Source organism: Epinephelus lanceolatus, chromosome 3, assembly GCF_041903045.1.
Source record: "Epinephelus lanceolatus isolate andai-2023 chromosome 3, ASM4190304v1, whole genome shotgun sequence".
Taxonomy (NCBI): domain Eukaryota; kingdom Metazoa; phylum Chordata; class Actinopteri; order Perciformes; family Serranidae; genus Epinephelus; species Epinephelus lanceolatus.
This window is the reverse complement of record NC_135736.1, coordinates 6,765,104-6,785,518: the sequence shown is the minus strand read 5'-3', so window position 1 is coordinate 6,785,518 and position 20,415 is coordinate 6,765,104. Positions and strand designations below refer to the sequence as shown.

General features: G+C 39.3%; 1 protein-coding gene across 2 annotated transcripts in view; it reads left to right on the top strand.

Moving 5' to 3' along the window:
* Nucleotides 1-904: 904 nt before the first annotated feature.
* LOC117254873 (glycine receptor subunit beta-like) overlaps nucleotides 905-20,415 on the top strand; it is a 45,436-nt gene continuing 25,925 nt past the window's right edge. The window contains exons 1-3 of one of the 2 annotated variants that reach the window (XM_033623322.2): nucleotides 905-1,062; nucleotides 13,016-13,139; nucleotides 18,356-18,462. In XM_033623322.2, coding sequence (XP_033479213.1) covers nucleotides 1,044-1,062; nucleotides 13,016-13,139; nucleotides 18,356-18,462 — 250 coding nt within the window. In that variant the 5' untranslated portion in view covers nucleotides 905-1,043. The remainder of the gene's footprint in view (nucleotides 1,063-13,015; nucleotides 13,140-18,355; nucleotides 18,463-20,415) is intronic. The other variant, XM_033623321.2, reaches the window with a different exon arrangement.

Genomic DNA, 20,415 nt, shown 5'->3' with positions numbered 1-20,415 from the left:
ACACACAGAAATAATGTTTGTTCAGTCATTGTGTTTATAGACTTTACAAACATCAGATTAGTCTAAACGGTGATATAGTGACGTGAAAAATGTGATATATACATATATATAACTAAACTCAACAAGGTAAACAACAAGGCGATTCCCATTAACACAGTGGTAAGAGTGCTGGACCGGAAGTATCGCACAAAAAAAACGGAAGCTGGCTGCGTTCTGTTTTGCCTCCGTGTTTCCTTGAAAAATAAGGTGGATATAAATAAAGTTTGATTTGAACTAAACTTTACAGCACTTAACACAGTCCTCCACCGCCGTCTAGGGTTTCGGAGATATATTCACCAGTGTTGAACATCAAGAAAGCACTGACATTGCTGATAGCTACGTACTGCCTCTCATTCCATGGAGTTTGACACATAATGAATCAATCTGAAGAAAGAGACATCATGCCCCCCCCCCCCCCCCCCCCCACCCCCCCCACCCCCTCACTGAATAATAATGAGCAACTTTGGGTCAAATAAATATTGATTTCCATTATTTGTGCTTTCCCGAATAACAGATTCAGATTTTGGTACAGTTCCATAATGGGTGAAATGGATGAAAATCTGTTTGACAAAATTAAAAAGCTTTTCTTGTATCGTCATGTTTACCCCCACAATTGAAGTTTTAAATTAATTCTCTTTATTTAATTTCTCCCAATTATTTCTCCTTCTTCTGTCTCTTATTGTGAGCAAAATTATTCAGTAATATTGTTTTATTCTCTGCATTAGCACCTTTAGGTAAACTCATCCGTAAAAGTAGCCTATTGATGAAGATTTGTATTTGTGTTAAGAAGAGAGGAGAGTCAATAACAGTGCTGTGCTACTTCCCTATAGGCAGGCGTAGAGGAACTTGGAATAGGACGCAAGAGCAGTGCAGATAAAGGAACACACATAGGACGGCAGAGCAGAGAGAGAGGAGGGGAGAGAGAGAGAGGACATACAGTCAGGCTCCAGCCAGAACAGCGTCTCAGTGACTAACCACTGACTCCCTGTTATGCAGCAGAGCTGATGATTCAACACACTAGAGGTAAGAAGAAATATGCAATGGGTCTGTCTGTCTCTTAATGTTCTCTGCAGTTGCAATCATGGGGTACAGCATGTGTGTGTGTGTGTGTGTGTGTGTGTGTGTGTGTGTGTGTTGGGGTTTGTGTGTGTGTGTGTGTGTGTATGTAGCCTATGTGCTTCCATATGAGAGAGAGAGAAAGAGAGCAATACAGAGAGAGTACTTCATCTTATTACATCAAACTGAAGGACGATGCCTCTGGTTTTGGGGCTGTCCTGTCCTTGTGTGCATGTATGAGCCTGTTTAGTACCTGTGCGTGTGGAATACATTACATTCAGGACTTGTTACAGATAGAGAACAATGTCTGTGTGTGTGACCACAACAGCCTCAGCAAGCTGTGTCATCGCATCTTGACTGTGTAGTCTAACGCCGCAGTACCCCCCCCCCCCCCCCCCCCCCAAACCCAACCCACACACTCTATAGTCAACTCTCTTTCCCTCTCCCTGTCCCTCCAGTTTCTCTCTCTATGTTTTTGCCAACAGGGCTAGAAATGATGAGGGGCAGGGGTTCTGTGAATCTTCATATTTTCTTTTCACTCTCCTGATGAGAGTGAATTTTTAAATGAATTTTTTTTATGAATATACCTTTCTCACTGGTACATAAATGCTCAGATATTAACAGCAGGAAACAGCAGTGAAGAGTACCAGAGACGAAAACTATGGTGTAAATTTGTGCTTTGAAACTAGGACTCGTGGGTTCTTTCCAAACGTAAGAATCAACGCTCCAGGTTCAATATTCATTAATGGTCATTGTACAACACAAGGTTGCACACAAAATGCAGTTGTAGTTATTTTGTGTAATACAAGACAAACAAACCAAAAACAAAAGTGCATCCCTATTTACATTAGGGGTAATGTAAACAGCAACAATGAAAACACAGGTGAATAATCTGGGTAGAAAACATAGGGCACATCTTGACATTAAAATTTCCACATATGGGAAACATTGTCCATCAAACAGCCTGATCCAGAATGCCACGATGGAGCCAGGTCTCTACAAAAATGTAGGCATAATAATCTCCGATCTTCCATTGCTGGGTAGCTTAAATATGATCTAATCCATTCCACTTTCCTGCAACCAGACATCAGTCAGGAGCTGGCTGGGTAGTGGAATAGTCTTCATAGTTCCATGATGGGCCAGCCCTAGCTCTTATTCCAGCTCTCCACCCTCTCCTTGTCCTCTGTGGTTGGAAGATGCCATGGGCAATGATTGTCTCAAGGTCTGCTGCACTTAATCCAATCCCTGTCCTTCCTTCTCTGATGATGCTGAGTGTCCCTTTCATAGGCTGTACTTGGTCCAGCAACAAAGGCGAAGAGACAACAAATTAAGACAATTATTTAGCAAAGTTCATGGGAGCTATTGGCCGCTGCATCTGCATGTGCCACCGTCATTACCTCATTCAGAGTTTTATTGACATTAATTGTTACAATGCAAACTCCTAAAAATCTATTCTTAGAACATAACTTTGCTTAAGACTATGTCATGTATTCTATGCTATCTATATCTCAATAAGGATGGTAAAAAATGAAACGTCTTACTGTCACAGCAGAGGTAGTACCCATAAAATGTTTTGTAATTAGGTAGAGGGAATTTAATTGCAGCTAAGCCTTATGAAATAACTAGCTTCTGACAGACCATATCATGCTGAATGCCTTTGTATGCCAACAACAAGAAAGGATGCAGGTTTGAGCCCTGGTGAGCTACACTTACTTTCTGCTACACCCCAGCCTGCTTCTGTCCTCCTCTCATATAGCCAGCAGTGCACTAAATTCAGGGTTGGTTTTAGTTGATTTTGGTTGCACACAGAAAGAGACTAAACTGTAATACATCAGGGATGAGGTTATTATTATTCTCTATCAATCAGTTGAAGAAAAGAGTTCCTTGCCGCAGCACTCTCATGTGACACCATCTGATAGAGCGGTTTGTTTGATATCAAAATAGCACCCTATGAATAACATTACATCCTTAACACACAGTTACATAACTGACGTATACTTACGGACGTTACGTTAAGGAAAAGAAACATGGTGAGGACGTACCCTAAAATGATTTAAATTTGGCTCAAAGATCACATGGTTCCAAATACGTGTCTTTAGGGAAAAGTCCGTATTTTTATGTCTCATCGGCCACTTCAACCTGCCTTCTTACCAGACTGCTTGAGGCTGATTCTGATCAGTGCATTGTGTTCGAAGCCTTTAAAGATATGCGCGATATGTACGACTTTGGGTCCACTACTTTTCGTAAGAAAACGAGTTTATGAGAACAGCCAGCATGTGACCATATCTCCACTCTCTCTTTCCTGGTGTAAGATAAGACTTGCCCTCTTTAAGTTTGGCAATCAAAAATGACAAATGGGAGTCTCTGACTGTAAGATTTGCTCCCCAGATTAAACAAAACAAAACAAAAAACTGACACTGAACAGGCAACGGACAATATATTTTTTAATTTTTCTTCTTAGTAGCATACATCTAAGATACACAATGCTCTCATGAACGCAAGGTTATTTATATAAGAAAATCTTTCCAGTTAGAGTTTTTGAACAATTTTTGACACATTCTGATTTGAATCGATTGTAACTTGGACAGGGTGTTTTTAAGGGTTCAAGCAAAGAAGCCTGGTGCTCTATTGTTTTTGTTCTCAGTTTTCTTTCTTTTTATTTTTCTCTGCTAAGTGTTTGTGCAGCAAAGTTGTAAGACCAAAAATCACCAAAATTGGCATGCGGGTTGCAAATTCCACCCTCCATTCAGGCACATGAAATGACACTTATTGACCACAAGGTAACAATAGAGTTTTTACAGTTATCTCCAAAACAGCTTGGCTTACAGTCAAAATCATTTTATCATTTTAATCTCTCAATTAATTTGTGTCTTTGAGCCAATGGTCCTCTGCTCTAAAATGCTTAACTTAGTCCAATCATGCCAAAAACTCATCTCCAGACTTTCCTGATCTAAAGTTATTAAAGAAATTTAGCTACTGATAGTCTGGCAACCTGTCCAAGGTGTACCCTGCCTCTTGCCCAATGTCAGCCCGTGACCCTGTTCCAGGATAAGCGGTTATGGACAATGAATGAATGAATGAATGAATGTATTTTAAATTATACCTTCTAGACCTGTGTCTTTTAGTTCAATTTTACATAAATACTTATGAATCAAAAGTGGTGAAAGCAATTGCAGCCAAAATTGGTGTATGTGTTCAACTGCTAGGTCCAAGCTTTCCTACACAGTCTTAGGATATTCTGCCACTAGGGGGCACCACAAATATGAAAAGTCCCTATTTCCAAAGACAAGCACATGGATTCGTATAAAATTTGGTTTGCTCGATGTAGGGTCCCAACTCAGCTCACGCAAAAATTTGGTAAGCATTGATCAGAGTTGGTTCACATTCCAAACTTGAAAAATAATAATAAATTACCAGTACGTCCTACTGAGCTGAGATGTTTTTCAGCACATCCACGGAATCATGACAAAAGTTTGCCTCACCTCAACCTATAGTCAGTTCAGAGGTCTGTTACTATATTTTTGAAGATATGCAAAATCAAATAACATCTTCATTATAGATCCTCAAGTCTTCATTTATCTGCTACCAAATGTGCAACAGACATTCTTTGTTATCTGTTGTCAGTCAGTTCACAGTGATATTGAATGCCTTGCTGCAATTTGTATTGTAGGCACAACATATTCTGTTCAAAAAAATCACAAATTGGGTGTACTGTCTAATATTTTGGGGATTTTTTTTTAAGATTTATAACCAACATCCATCCATCCATCCATCCATCATTTATTTGTCGGATGGAATTATACAAGGTATAGCCCGAATAAATGTGAATCCATCAGCTCCTTTAACGTGTGCTCTGTAATTTAGTCCTTTCTTATGTCTTCTTACATGGTTGGCTGCTGCTTTAGAATTTCCCATGTTTGTGGATGGTTCTGGTAATCTATGGTTTCTGGTTGACTGTTGTAAGCGTTTAAGTTTAAATATAGCTACAAGCAGCAATGAGGGGGGTCAGTGCAAATCTTCAACTTGATATGACCTCATTGAGCACTTAGAAACATACCACACGCATGAATGGCTGCATTGTTGGCAAGTAGGACTTAGCCCCAAGGGATTCAAGCTCTGGACCTTCGTCTCCCCAGAGAAGGTGACTTACACTGGCTGTGCCACTGGGGAGAGGTGATTTTACACACACCTTCACACAAGTTGAGGCAATGGCATCACCTGCAAAACTGGAGTATTTCTGTCTATTTAAACTTAAAACGCTTACAACAATCAATTAATTGGTGATATATATATATATATATATATATATATATATATATTTTAAATCGCATGTCATTCTTCTTGTTTGCAGTAAATGAGCTGTTTATATCTACACAGAGAGCGGGCCCTTGTCTACGGCGATAGCTATCTTGCACCGCCATGTTCCTACAGTTGCTTTGAATGGACAAACCAAACACTGGCTCTACAAAGGGTCATTTGCGTATTCACATCAGCAGTGTTAAGGAGTAATTAGTTACATGTAGCTACTTACTTGTAATTAAATTACAAAATAAATGCAATTGTAATCAGTTACAGCTACAAAGATAAAACATGTAATTAAATTACAGTTACTTATCAAAATGTTGCTGATTACAAAGGGGTCACATCTGAATATGTTCTTTTCATTAAAAGGTTTGTGTAGAATATAACAGTCATTCTGTTGTTTTACATCTTTTTGCCATGCAAGAAGGCCTCCTTTATGCAGAGCCTTTTTCCTGACATTTTCCAGGTTTATTGCCCAGTTTAAAACATTTTCTAGAAAAGTAATGAAAAAAATAATCAAAAGTAATAAGTTACATTACTTTAATGAAGTAACACTTAGGCTGTGTCTGACATCACTCACTACTCACTATATAGTAAATTTGCCATTTAGTAGTGATGCCCAAATGTATAGTGGAAATTATTTATTTATCAAAGTATCCCACAATGCACCAAAGTAGTGTACAACTGATGGTGACTCACCAAGCAATATATCCCATCATGCATTGTGAGAGGAGACAGCAACTCAATTACAACCTGCTGTACATGTTTAACTTATAACTTGTCTAATTTTTGAGCACTTATGTCAATTCTGGTACACTGAGAGCAAGTCTACCGGAGTCAAATTCCTTATATGTACACACGTCCTGGGCAAATAAATCTGATTCTGATTCTGATTCTGATTATAATGACATGTTGAAGTTTGCTTACCAGTTTCTTTGCCATGTAATAAACTGTAAGTTTCATGTGTAATTGTCGCTCCTCGAAGAGATAACATTGAATTGGCAATCAATCTTCTGTAGTGCTTAACAGTTATTGTACAGAGTAGAGCTAATAATAATAGCTAATGTTAGCAAGCTGAGTCACTAATAGGTCTGATTTGTGCCATAATGGTGTAATGCAAAATGTTACACATTAAATTCACAAGTTATTACATGACTTACTGGTAAAACAAACGTCAACACAACAAAGGTTTGACAGAAAATGACCTACATTAGTAGGCAAGGTTGCAATTGCACTGCTCTCTCTCTGCTGGTCTGTCTGCCAGTGTAATGTTTGTATCAGGCACACGTTTAATGTGAGCAGAGCAGCATCTCAACACAACACAAACGGCCACAAAGTGCTTTGTAATGTTCTTTAGGGGAAAATTCGCTCAGTTTAATTTCATATTTTTATCACAACTATGCATGTCAGTATTTGTTATGGATGGTTCACCAGCTGACGTTGATATAACATGTTTTAATTGTGCGACAGCAATGACGAAATTAACGGTGCCAAGAAAATGACCTGAGTAGTGTCTGAAAGTTTTTTTTCATGTTGCAGATGAATATATCATATCATATAAGTCCTCAACATAGAACTTTCTATATATAGTGAGTAGGGAGGAGTGAATGAGTGAATGATTTCAGACACAGCCTTACATTACCTATTACATTTTTAACAGGGTAACTAGTAATCTGTAACCTATTACATGTCACAAGTAATCATCCCAACACTGCATGTTGTTGAACTTGGAATAGCACAGATTTTTTTAAAAAAATGTGAAACTGCTTTATTCAGTGTTTTTCTGGTTTAAATCGCCTGGTATGTTTTATTTGAGGAGGACGAGACCTCTGCGGAGAACATCTGGATCTTAAGTTATCAGAAAAATCTGGGGATCCACATTTCAAGTTACTGGATGAGCGGCCTGTCTGTGACATGCCTAACAGCATTGGAGAAACACTGAATAAAGCAGTTTCACGTTATAAATCAGTGTTTTTACCGGTTTCAGTCTGGTCCATTTGTTTTGGCGTGGAAGAGACGTCAGTTAGAATTAAGCTCCCAGTTAAAAGCTCCTTAACAAAAAACACTAAAGGAATTTTAACAAGGATATTTCAGCTGGTTGCAAGCTGCAAATCTTACCACTACATGGCACTACTACTACTTTTTGCAGTATTTACCTGAGGAAAACATAACGTAAATGTGTAATGTTGGTTGTCAGTTTTGTTCATTTCTTCCAGATTTCAGGGAAGATCTCTCTGGAACATGTGCAACAGTTATTGTGGTGATCATGAGAGTCAGAGGGGACCATGTCGAAAAAGTTTTGCAAGTGCAGCAACACTTTTAATTTAAGCACATTTCTAAGGGCATTTCAAGCTATTTCTTCCCATAAGTAGTGGGGTAGCATCACCAAATTTCACATTCTTTTTGTCTTAAAAAACAAATGTTTGCTCGGTCAGTTCTCATCTTACATCCTGTGCTACTCTGCATGGTTTAAGTCCTGCCTCGTAGGGCAATGGCATGGGAGGGAAAGAGTCCAGGTCTTACTGAGGCACTGCAAGGATCGATGCTTAGTCCCTTTGCAATATAAATCACCTCCCTTGGTCCAATTATCTGCTCACATGGTTTCCCTTACAATTGTTGATCAGATGATGCCTTGCTTTATCTGTCCTTCCCACCAGCAACATTCCTGTTTCCTGTTTGTCACATACTGTATCCAAAGCATGTTGGATATTCATCTTTTCATTAATGCAGTTGTGTTTTGTAGTTGTTTTTTTATTTACCCTTTTTACTCTGCACTGCAAGGGAAAAAACAAATTCATAGTGCTCTAACATTATAATAATCTCCTAACAAAAACAAAAAACAAAAAAAAAAAGATCCAGGAAGTTACCTCTCAAGAAATAGTTCGGTACATAATCCCTCACTCTAAAACAGCAATTTGTGTTTTTACACTTTGATTTTTGTACAGGTTACAAAAATAAGATCATTAATTAGTTACCTTCATAGGTGCCGGTAGGTGGGTTTTGTTGCCTTTGGATTGAGCTAAGCTAGCTGTTTCCCACTGTTTTCAGTCTTTGTGCTAAACTAAGTTGGCCAGCTGCTGACAGTAGAGCATACAAACACAGGAGTGGCATCAATCGTCTGATCAAAAAGCAGTACATGTATTGTAAGTATTGATTTATTCTTTTACGTCAATGTGCTCTCCCACACTCTTCCAAATCATAGTCAGGCAATCAACAATAATGCAGTGCAACCAAATTTGGTATCATATTAGATAAATTCAAAATTGACAGCTAAGCAATTTTGCTAAAAAACAAAACAAAACTAAAAACAGAAAAACAATCACAGCACATAGACATAACTCAGAATATATCTGCAATCAAGAACTATTTTCTTCAGAAAGATGCAACAAGTACAGAAACAACAGTTGGTGTTCCACCATCTGCAGAAGCAGAGGGGACTTGCAGTAAAGTTAGTGTGTTTGCACTGCTGCTAGCAGCAACGCTGATGTCAGTTTGACCAATACCACCAAAGGCCTTTGCTCACTGAGTCAGTTTTTTCCAGATGCATTTTTTTAATCCTGCCTCTCTCCACTGGAGTTACCTATCTGGCTGTCTTCACTTCCTCCCTGTCTTGCCTTTGGCACCACAGCTGCATGAAGTGGCAGAGCTGTCCACCCTGTATGTCTCCACATTCTGTGTGCGGTCCACATCCTTCTTGTCTTCATCTTTATCCACCTGAATATTACTATCTGACCTGTTGAGAGTGAGCTGAGTCATGAAATTATTCTGTGCACCCTGAACCTCTGTCATGTTGCGCTGCCACATTTTCTTCTCTGATTCTTGGTCCAACAACTCTCTAAAGGCTTCTGACAGATGTGAAAAAATACAGAAAATTACACCTGCTCTGAAAATTTGTGTGTAGACACGACTGACACAATGTGAGGTCTTTATTTATCTTTTTTTATTTTTAGACTTGCGACAATTTCGGACAAAAAAAAAAAGACTCGGTGTGCAAAGACCTTTAGGCAGACGCACCAGCTAATGTAAGTCAAGATGGGAACCAAATGTCAGCAACTGAATTTGGAGACATTGGGAATGAAGACAAGAGCTCCAATAACAGGGACGATTAGGTTGATAGGCTGGACAATCACCAGCAGCTGCAGGAGGACCATCTCAACAGACCCTGAACTATGGGCAAGCATCACAGAGTCTGTCAGAAAAGTCTTTATTTCTTAAAGTTCCACAGCTTTCCAGAAAAAGATGCCCAAATACCCATCTTCTGTGTGGGACATTGGTGTTGGAAATAAAATGTCGTCACTTATCAATGATTTATTGCATCGTTGCCTCCCAAACAACAAGGTACTGCCCAGAAAGTTACTCACCATCAGCATACATATATATATATGTAAAGTTCAGCATTATATCAGACTATTACTAACCAGTCAGACTAGTTCAAAAAAGGATCCAGTTTGTTGCACTGACTAGATTGGTATAATTACATAGTTACATAAGCTCTCCAGTGCTATTTAAATCAGTCCTTAGATAAGAAAAGCTAACACGCGGAGGAACTGCACACATGCCATAACTGTTCATATCTTCTTCATTAATCAAGTAAAAGTACTGTAACTTTATAATAAGGAGTGCTCAAGCAGAAGTAGTCATTAAAACTATCAATTACCACAAACCAGTGGGTGACATCATGGTAGCTATGTCCATTATTTTTACAATCTATGGCTGGGACCAGTGTTTTTTAAATATGTTGTTGACAGTGGCGAGGTACATAAACTTGACATAAACCTTTAAAAGGTAAAAAAAAAAACTGCATTTCAGACAGGAAACTCATCCAGTTTTAACTTTTTATTTTAACATGACATGTAGTTTAGTTTAGGGTGATCCTGCTCACATGGAACAAATCTGTGAAAACCTGACAAAGACTGTCCCCAAGACACACAGTGATTAATAAACCTAACCATGAAGAACCTTCCTGAGGCCATACGTAAAACTCATGCCAGAGGAGGCTGAGGAGGTGCAGGGAGTTAAATTGCAGTCAGCAAGTAGGGCCAGCAAGAGGAAATGTATGTGCAGAATAAATAGGCGCTGACAAACCACCACTGCCAGTTATAGTTGTGCAAACCATAAAAGTTAATTAATATCTTTAAACACCTTGGTGCTGCTCTGCATCAGTAAAAAGACTCTGTCTGCCTGATATGCAATCGGTATATTATTACACATCAAATACAAAATGTGATTTGGAGATTTGTGTTCAAAAAAGTTCCAAGGTCACTTTCATGGAGCGTCGGAAGCTTCCCATAATTAATGAATGGATCCACACTATGCCAGCTGTTTGGTACTTGCTTTTTGCCTATGTCAGGGAGAGGTGCTTTTCTATAAAATGAAATATGATATTCTGTAGTGAACCACAGTGTTTTTTTACAGTAACTTCCAGATAGAAAACCTCTGCAAAACAGTCATAAAATGAAACGGCCCTGAGCAAACGCTGCCACAATTGGTTGGTTTTTAGCCATCTAGAAAAGGACACGCTTAAATATGTAAAATATTTTCAGCACTTTACCTTATTGTCAGACAGCCCTTTCTGACAGGGAACTGAATCTGTTATCTCAAGGCCACCATGAACAAAAACAGTAGTTTTAGAACATGGTAGTTGCTGGTCTATCGCTGCTTCGATCAGTTACTGCATAAGGTAAAGCAGTGAAAATATTCCATGTACAGCGCACACTTAAACTGATAAGTTTAGGTGGCCCTTTTTATGAGGTTGAAATACGTTTTGCTGCAGCCCCCATCCACAGCAGTACATAACTTTACTTCCATACTGGTAAATTTAGTTGATCAAAGATGCTAACCGGCCAACAGGTCAGACCATCGTGTTGAACTATATATCGTTTAACATTATGGTTTCGGGTGAAAGTGACAACAGAAATAAACTCAGCAATTGCCAGTTGTCTATCTAGAAGTGTTTCTTTAGGTATGAGCGATTCAGTCTTTTACTTAGCTCTGAGCAGTTGCCAGATGACCAGTGGTGACTACAGGAAGTTACTGTGCATGACCAAGACACACATTACCCGTCACTCATTCATTCATTGTTTGTAACAGCTTATCATGGTCAGGGTTACCCTGGTGCTAGAGGCTATCCCCAGCTGACATTGGGTGAGAGGTGGGGTACACCCTGGACAAGTTGTAAGAATATCGCAGGACTGATATGGAGAGACAGACAACCAATTACACTCACATTCATACCCACGGGAAATTTAGGGTGCTTTCACACCTAACCTGTTTGGCTCAATTAAAATGATCTCAGGTACGTTTGCACGGTTAATACAGTTCATTTGGGCTGGTGTGAAAGCTGTCAATGGGACCCTGGTGCGGACCAAACAACCAAACCAAGACCACTTGAAAAGACCCTGATGCGGTTTGTTTGTGGTGTGAAAGAAAACAAACCAACCTCAGGATTTTACGATAGCAGACCTGTGATTTCATCAGCTACACCAATAATAAATCCATCTGATGATCATGAAATCTGTCCACGATCTGATAACTGATCCTGCTAAAGGCCATGTATAGCCCATAACCTATTTATGCTAATGCATCCATGTAACCATGGTAACACATAGGCATGTCAGTGAGGGTATTTTGCCTCATTAAAAGGCTTTTAAAACTGCCATCATTGGATCTGACTCTGAGTACGTTGTCTGTTCATTAAGTCCATTAAAAAGTGTGTGACAGTGATGCCACAGTATTAAGCCCCGAATCATTACTATACAAGACGCCTTCTTTCACCCTGTCTCTATGCAAGTCATTATTCATAACGTGATTTGCAGTCTAATAATAGCCTACTAATGGGCTCTTTGTGAAACTAAACAACATAAATATAAACACTTTAAAACTATTAAAGTGCTACTGCAGAAACTTCTGTCAGTCACCAAAATCTGATTTCCCCAGGTGGGTCAAGATGATGCAGGATGACAAACACCAAAACTGTCCAATCAGCCAGTTACCTGTTTGTCAGTAGAACTTCATGTTTACTCCTCTTGGTTTGTTTGCAAAAAGTCAGTGTGAACAGGAACCAAATTACAACTAAAATGCAACAATGTGTCATTTTTTCCCTCTGATGAGATACAGATGAACTGAACTACAGGTGTGAAAACATTCTTAGAATCAACAATTAAGCAGGGAAGGAAGTCAGAGAACCTATAAGCTGTTCCAGACCCTGTAACATACTCACTCATGTGAAGTGTGTATTCTGAAAAAAGCTCCCCTTACAAACAATGGGGATCAGTGATTGGTCATTAAGTTTGCACATTCACAGATCATTCACATGACATCACATTCATGTTTCTGTCTGGCTGATAATTGGTTGACCGAACGCTGCTGCTCACTGAACACAGTCGGTCAGGAGAGCTACATGTTGGCACATTCCCTGAGAAACACTGGCGACTCTCCTCAAGGACAAGAAGTTAAGGTCTGCCCAAAAAGTTGATGGATTTGTCTCTGGGGTTTTTTCAAGTCTGTAATGGGGTCTTAAAAGTTGCAAAATCTTGTAAGAATTTTGGCAATATTGTTAAGGTTATTGTAAAGTTATGTGTTACACATGTGTTAAGGCCAGTCCTTTCATCTTTTTTAGGCACCATGGCAGCTGGATTGAGGCTGATGATCTTGCTAGTGTTGCTGCTGTGTTGTTGGCAACTGACTGCAGGCAAAGAAGGAAAATCCAAGGGAAAGAAAGGCAAGCAAGTTGTGTGTCCATCGTAAGTAAATACACTATGTTCTTCACATTCGACTCTTCTCAATGTGTTGCCATTACTTCTGACATTATCCTCACAATATGTCATCATTTCATTACCCCACCTTGTCACATTATCCAAATATTAATGCTGTACCTTGTTTTTTGTGCTGACAGTATTACTGATACTGACAGTAAGACCAGGCAAGGACATTTTATTTATACAGGTTAGTGAAAAGTGTTTATGTAGACCAAAAACTGACTATAAAGATGGAATATATGCCAGCTCTCCAACACTGAAGTCAAAACATCTTAATCGCCCCCTAGTGGCTGGCTGCCGTATAGGTCCTAAAGCCCGCCTCTCTATGTTAGTGGATGAGACATGAGCTAAACTAAAAACTTTAAGTACAGTAGTTTTTATCACACAGCTGTATGTTCAAGCGTTTTTCTGATAAGTTTGGTTTTAATTAGTCAAGTAATGCTATAAAATTGGGATTTTACAACACGACTGACAACTGTGTGAGCAAATCTGTGGGCTCGCATTCACTGGCGCTGCTCACGATTCATCGGACGGGTGTATGGGCAGGAAACTTGATATCGTGGACATAGCTACTGCGTAGACTCTGACTACTAATGATGTCACCAGAGCAAGATGGCAGCAGCTGTATCCGGGATATTTTAGCCTCACTTCTGTACAGTGTGGAGACATGTATCCATCCTTATATACAGTCTGTGATGTAGATGTGTAGGGTGAACCAGCTATTAACACCAACATCAGTGAACAATCCAAAAGTTATCACATTTATAAACGTGCTTTAAAGGTTTTTCTGCTGTTCTATTTTCTTCTAGACAGATGCTTGATTGACTTTTTAAACTGTTTCTTCTACAGCCAAAATAACCTTTTCATGGGATGTTTTTGGTCTAATGATCAGTGGTGTATTCTGTGTAACTGCATCATCATGTGTTGGGGTTTGGTCAGGGAAAACTGTTTCTTTCATCTGTCATTGCTTCCCTTTTTCTCTTGCTTTCTGACTGATAAGTTGTTTTAGTACTTTTCATTTTACTTTTCACCAGATGGACAGTATACTTGGGTTCAGGGCTTAGTAATATTGATAATAATTATACTATTTATTTTGGCAGGCAAGTGAGTGAGATTCTACTAAGGGTTACCAGTTTAAAAAAAACTGCTGCAGGGGTTCATTGGGGAACAAGGAACAGGTGAGCAGGTTGAAGTGGGAGTCAAGCAACTGGGAGCGATGGCAAAGTTTGAGGGCATCTAAAGGATGGATGGAGAAAAGTCCTAGAAAATGCATAGGCCATAGATGTGGGAATGTTAATAAAAGGAGTGGCAGAGAATTATAGGTTGTGACAGCGGCTACTCTTTACTGGCCCTATTAATATTAGCTAAGAAAGCATCATTAAGTCACACAGGATTTGAACTCGCTGTGCTTATATCATATGACACATGTGGTACTAATTCATTACTGGGGTTCATACAGTAGATTCAATACAACGCTCAGCCATGTGCACACACAGTGTTAGACCATTTATAAACTAATGTCCCATAGCCATAATCATAACCAAAACCCAGCCATTACAGCCACAATCACAGCAATGGCCAACACTGTATCATCCCACAGCTATAGTCATAATCAGAGCTACAGTCTGTCTCAATCAGCCTAAGCAGCTGTTGGTGAGAGAGCTCAGTAGCTCCGCTAGTTAATAAGTAAGATTCAGTAGAATAAAACTTTAAAGGTTGTGTATGCAACATTCAGTGCATTAATATAGAAGCAAACCACTATTTGCTATGAAAAGATAAAGTGGAGTCATGTTGTTCTGAACAGAGAGTGAAGTCACGCTACATCTGTGGTTTGTTGTGGTAAGTCGCTTCAGCCATGCGTGAATGTTAGTGCATGTGTGTATCATACTGGCTAGCTCATTGCCTTCGCTCTGCACTGCGCTCAGCAGGTGTTGACTGCTGATATCAGGACAGGGTCATCACAGAAGTGTAGCAACCGCCCTCCAGTTTCCCCCGGTTAATGCGTTAGCTCTGTCAGCACATTGAGAACCATGTCCTTACTACTACTGTGCTCTGAATTTTGCATAGAGCCCCCTTAATATCTATTATGAGTTATGAGAAAATCCCAGTACATTTAGGAGTTCAGCATTTTTACAAAAAAACAAAAAGGCTAAAGCCCTCTTCTCGCTAAGACCCAAAGTAAGACCCATATTATTAGCTAAGATAAATTGGCCTATTTATAAAACCCATTTAACTTGCAGCACATACGATTAATGATAGCCTAACCATGAATCCTTGTGCAATCATGTGAGCTAGCTAACACTAAATTACTGTGCTGCACCTGTCCATGCCAGTGAGGCAAACTAGTTAGCTAATGGTTATGTACTATTGAAACATATTGGCCAATTGGCTGTATTATTATTTCAGGTGTACGGACATACAGTGGATCTCTGATACACCGCCCACCTCAGAAACCACTAGCAAAAGTGCACGGGGTGAGGCTAATGCACCCACAAATATTCTGATAATTATTACAAGTGCAACTCTGTTTTATACAATATATGCAGAAGGGGGTCCGTGCTCCATCCCTCTTCACTACAGGTTCCTTGGGCTGAGCTTTAAAAATCAGTGATCTACGCAGTTTCTATATTAACTACTGTAAAACTACAATAATAGCCCAGGCTATTATTTTCTAAAACCACTGAACTCAACAGGCCTATATTTGGGACAGGCATCTCTATGGGACAGATTTTTAATTCCTTTCACACAAAACTGTTGCTCAGTAAACATGGGGGAATACAATCATTTGTTTTATTTAAACCAGTATGAATATTAATTGTATAAAAATTAGGCTTCAAATAGCATATTAATTATGAATAATTAATTTGATCTAGCTCTGAGAGACAACACATGAGAGAGAGAGAGTTGCAACAGTCATTTCATGGCACCCAAGGGTTACAGCACCAGGCATACCAACACAACACTACTTTATTTATCCTATCCTGTTATTCTTTCAATTAGTGGACCCTTATGGACCAAACCCACCCCACTGAAGCAGAGTGGGCACGGATAAATCGAATCTGCCAGTCCTCCGGCATTCCTTGCATCTTGAGCTCCATCAGTGGGACTCCAAGCACCTTAACATGGGTATCTATATGTCACCCACAAGGAATAACTTTTAATCAATGATCTGATTTTTTGTGACGCCATTTCATTTGGTGGCAAGATGGCCTGGATCAACCCATGATGCACTCATCCTCCAGGAAAGAGTGTTATACCAGGACTTCGAGGCTGGCAGAATGAACATGCTGCTTCTAAGTGACAGTGGGAATGGCTAAAAGCACTGATAATCCCTCCAAGGACTGAGCAGGAACAATGCTAAAGCACCATTCATGCTAACATGAGATCGCTTGTTAAAGTTTAAAAAAGAGAAAGGATTGAAGTCCCTTAAAATTGGTGCATATTTTGTTCAGCTCTGCCACGAATGCGTCAGCACCATGGATAGCGTCATTGGCCGAAGGGGGCAGAGGGAGACGGAGGAGGATGCTCTCTGTGGTGCTGACACATTGAACAGGACAGATCACCTCACAAAGAAGAGCTGACCTTTCTCTTTTTTCGTTTAAACCATCGCCGTATGTTGATTATGAGAGTATGAGAGTGACAAAGTATGAGAGTGACAAAGATAAAGAAAAATGGACTAAATAATTCAGTCAATAAACAAACAAACTTGGCACTTAGTGAAAAATTTGGGCTTGACAGTGCCCAAATCATTAGCTATAATTTGTAGCTTTTACTGCCTGCACGTGGAGATGCAGATGCAGCATGAAAGTGTCTGCGCTGTGGTAGCAGTGAGCACTGTCCTTCAGAACATCTGTGTCACCACGAGGATCCCCCTCCCCAGGCAACACCATCAGCCGGTGCAGGAGGAAGACGTGCACCCTGTGGTCCCTGCAGTGCCTGAGGACGTCGGTAGATCACTAGTCTGTTCACACATTGTTATCACCTTAGAAGTTCAGACAGATCTGTCTTGCTGTTTTAATCAGCTCCTTGTCGTGGAGCTATTTCCAATGTATTGCTTCAGTTCAAACAAATTGCCGGTTAAATGCCTGCTCGTTACAACCAAATGTAAAGGACATATAAAGGAACAAATGGACATCAGTGTAAATGTTTTTTTTATTGTTTACATTAGATTGTGGTTAATTATTATTATCATAATTATCAATGTTATCATTTATAAGGACTGCTCCTCCTTTTCAAAAATATGAGAGGGAGGCCTATTTAGCTCTTGTTGGAGGTAATGTATTTCCAGAGCTTATTTCTGGCTCTTCCTGCTTCATCTGTAACTTTTTGGTTTCAGCCGCCACACAGAGGATCTCTCACTTAAGCAGCATCTGCTGAAACTGCTCATCCTGTTTCCATTGCGGTGCTATGGCTCTGCCATGACAAATTTGGGGAATGGCATCAGACAAGTCTGAAATCAAGTAGCGAATTTATAAAATCTGGCCAAGGAGACTCCACCAGTTTGAACTTTGAACACTCGACAATCGACACTCGTCTCTACAGTCTCACTTTCTGGTCCCAATCGCCAATTTGACTATGAAATTACCCTGCTCAAAATACTGCTTTGTCACTTTTTGACCCGCCCACCTCAGCCGTTGTACTTTCTGTAGTTGTATATAATTTTTGGCTTAAGTTCTATTTTTCCCATTGTAGCCATCCACAGAATAACAACAGGGAAATTAAGTTTGGTTCAACGAGGGAGAGAGAGCTGCACAGCATGAGCAGAAAGACAGATAAAACAATACTGCTTGGCCTGTGCCCATCCAGGTCCACCCAAAGATCCTCCTCTGCTATGGTCAAAATGATGTCTTGGAGTAATGCCTTTTTTCAAGCCACTGTGGTATTTAAATAATGATTTGATTCTCAACACTGCACAGTGAAGCTTGTTCTATTAAGTAGAATTTGGTGAAGGAATGTACAATGGTAAGGCTGCGTTGTTGGTCAATAATGTTGATGGTTTAAGTTCAGCAAAAAATATGACAGTTAGTGCATTGTTTTGTTGTTAGGCACTTTATGAAAACATTTTAATGCACTGACCCTGTGTTATACTCAGTACTTTTCCTTGTTTGTTTTTATAACCAGTGTGTTTGGGAAGAAAAAAAAAGGTCTATATTTCCAGTGTTTTAGATTTGATGTCAGTTGTTATTATTTCTATGTAACAGCCAGTTGTCCCCAGAAGACTTGGCCCAGGTTCCGCCCAACTCCACCTCTAACATTTTGAATCGTCTGATGGTCAGCTATGACCCAAGAATAAGGCCTAACTTTCAAGGTAATGCAACAAACCATACAGGTAAGTGATAACAAATTCTTTGTAGAAAGATGGTGGCCATACAGGAATCAATTGTATGAGTATAGTTGTTCATCAAGAATCATTATTTATTTTCCATTAAAAGATGGATTCACAGTTTTTTAAAATCTGGGCACCTGAATGTTGTTTAAAAACAGACTTGAAATCATGTGAAACTGTCATTCAAAGTTTCAGCAGTTAACTTGTAAAAATACATTTTCTTTCACTAAAAAGTCATTACACCCCATCCTGGTTTTGGATTTACCAGTCAGATGGCAGAAAGCCTGTATAGCATTTTGAGGGCACGTGCTTTGCTAGAAATACAATATACTGCAATTGTGTTGTTAATGTGCTAACTGGCTAACTTGCATCAAGACAGTCTTCTGGTTTCCCTCTTTTAATGGCAAATACTGCTGTCTACCAGTGTGGAAAGTTATTTCCTCTCATGCAGGGCAGAACGTACGTGCTGGTTGGCAATGGCTGTAGTCTCTGCGATGTGCTCATGTGCAACTTTTTGGCTGAGACTCAGGAGACGTGAGGCGATGCAGCAGGCGGCTTTCATCACTGCTAGTTTTCTGAAGTTGGTTTGGTGTGTGTCTGGGCTTAAAGACCTTTTAAAAACCACTAAATATTTGTTCTTTTGCTGGGAGAGCAGCCTGATGTTTGTGAACATATCAGCAACTTCATGTGACCTGATATTAGCACCCACTTGTAAGTAGACTCTAACAGGATTTGTATTTTTTTTTCTTAGCAGAAATTAGACAAATTTTTATGATTTTATGTATTTTGCAGATTCTTCCTTGCTATTGGATTGGCCCTCTGCTCCATACTGTTTATTCTTCTTCTTGTTTGACTTTCAAGGGGACCAGTTTTAATTTCATGTATGAACATCCAGTACTGACACAGGTGCAGGACATGGATGCAAGAGAAAAATATCACCCTAGATTCAGCAAAAGTGAAATTCCAACAAAAATATATACAAACAAAAAACATTCACTGCATTTTCTATTTAATATTGAACTTGGTAATATAATTTTTCTTATTGATTAATTATAGAGTCCATTGCAATTCATGTCAGTGCTCCCGCCTGTTGGTTGTACAAAACAAAAGAAAGGAAATATTCAACAGTAGACATTTAAAAATGAGAAGACGAGATGATGAGATAAAGGTAGAGAGATGGAGAGAAGATTTATGGCAGAAGAGGAAACAGGTTGAGAATAGAGGGAACATGAGGAGTGTGTGCGGTTGATTTGCTCTGAGAAGCTTCAAGCTACAACCAGATGTCCTTCACCTCTCTCTCTCTCTCTCTCTCTCTCTCTCTCTCTCTCTCTCTCTCTCTCATACACACACACACACACACACAAAACCCCTGTACTTCCATACACCAAAACAGCATGGTGGCATTTAAATGTTTTTTCACTGGGGGCACTGTTTTACTTACTGCATTTGAATATTGTTCACAGCATAGAAGGTAAAGTATTTGAAAATGAAATGTCAAATGCCATTGATATTGTCAGATTGTAATAAAATTACATTTTCATTTTGCCTAACTGGAAAATCACGTCACAATGTTTATGATTCATTTTAACTTTTAAATGTGAGTTATCATTTGAATATTGCCTACTGTGCAGCAGGGTAAGACTTGGACAATTAAATGCCAAAGAGCTTTTCAATTTTAATTTTAATATGGTAACAGGACGTCCATACAAGTGTGTGACAATGAAAATGCAAATTGGATTATTGCATTTTTACTTTAATTCAAGTAACTTTTACTTCTGAGAAAAAGTTTACTGCTACTGTGGAGTTACATATTCATTTTCAAGGTGACATTATCATTTTAATAATGTCCCCAATGAGGATTCCATAGTTTTGCCTTGGCACTTGAAAGATTACACACTTGTAAAACACTGTTAAAATAGAATAAATAGAAAAATG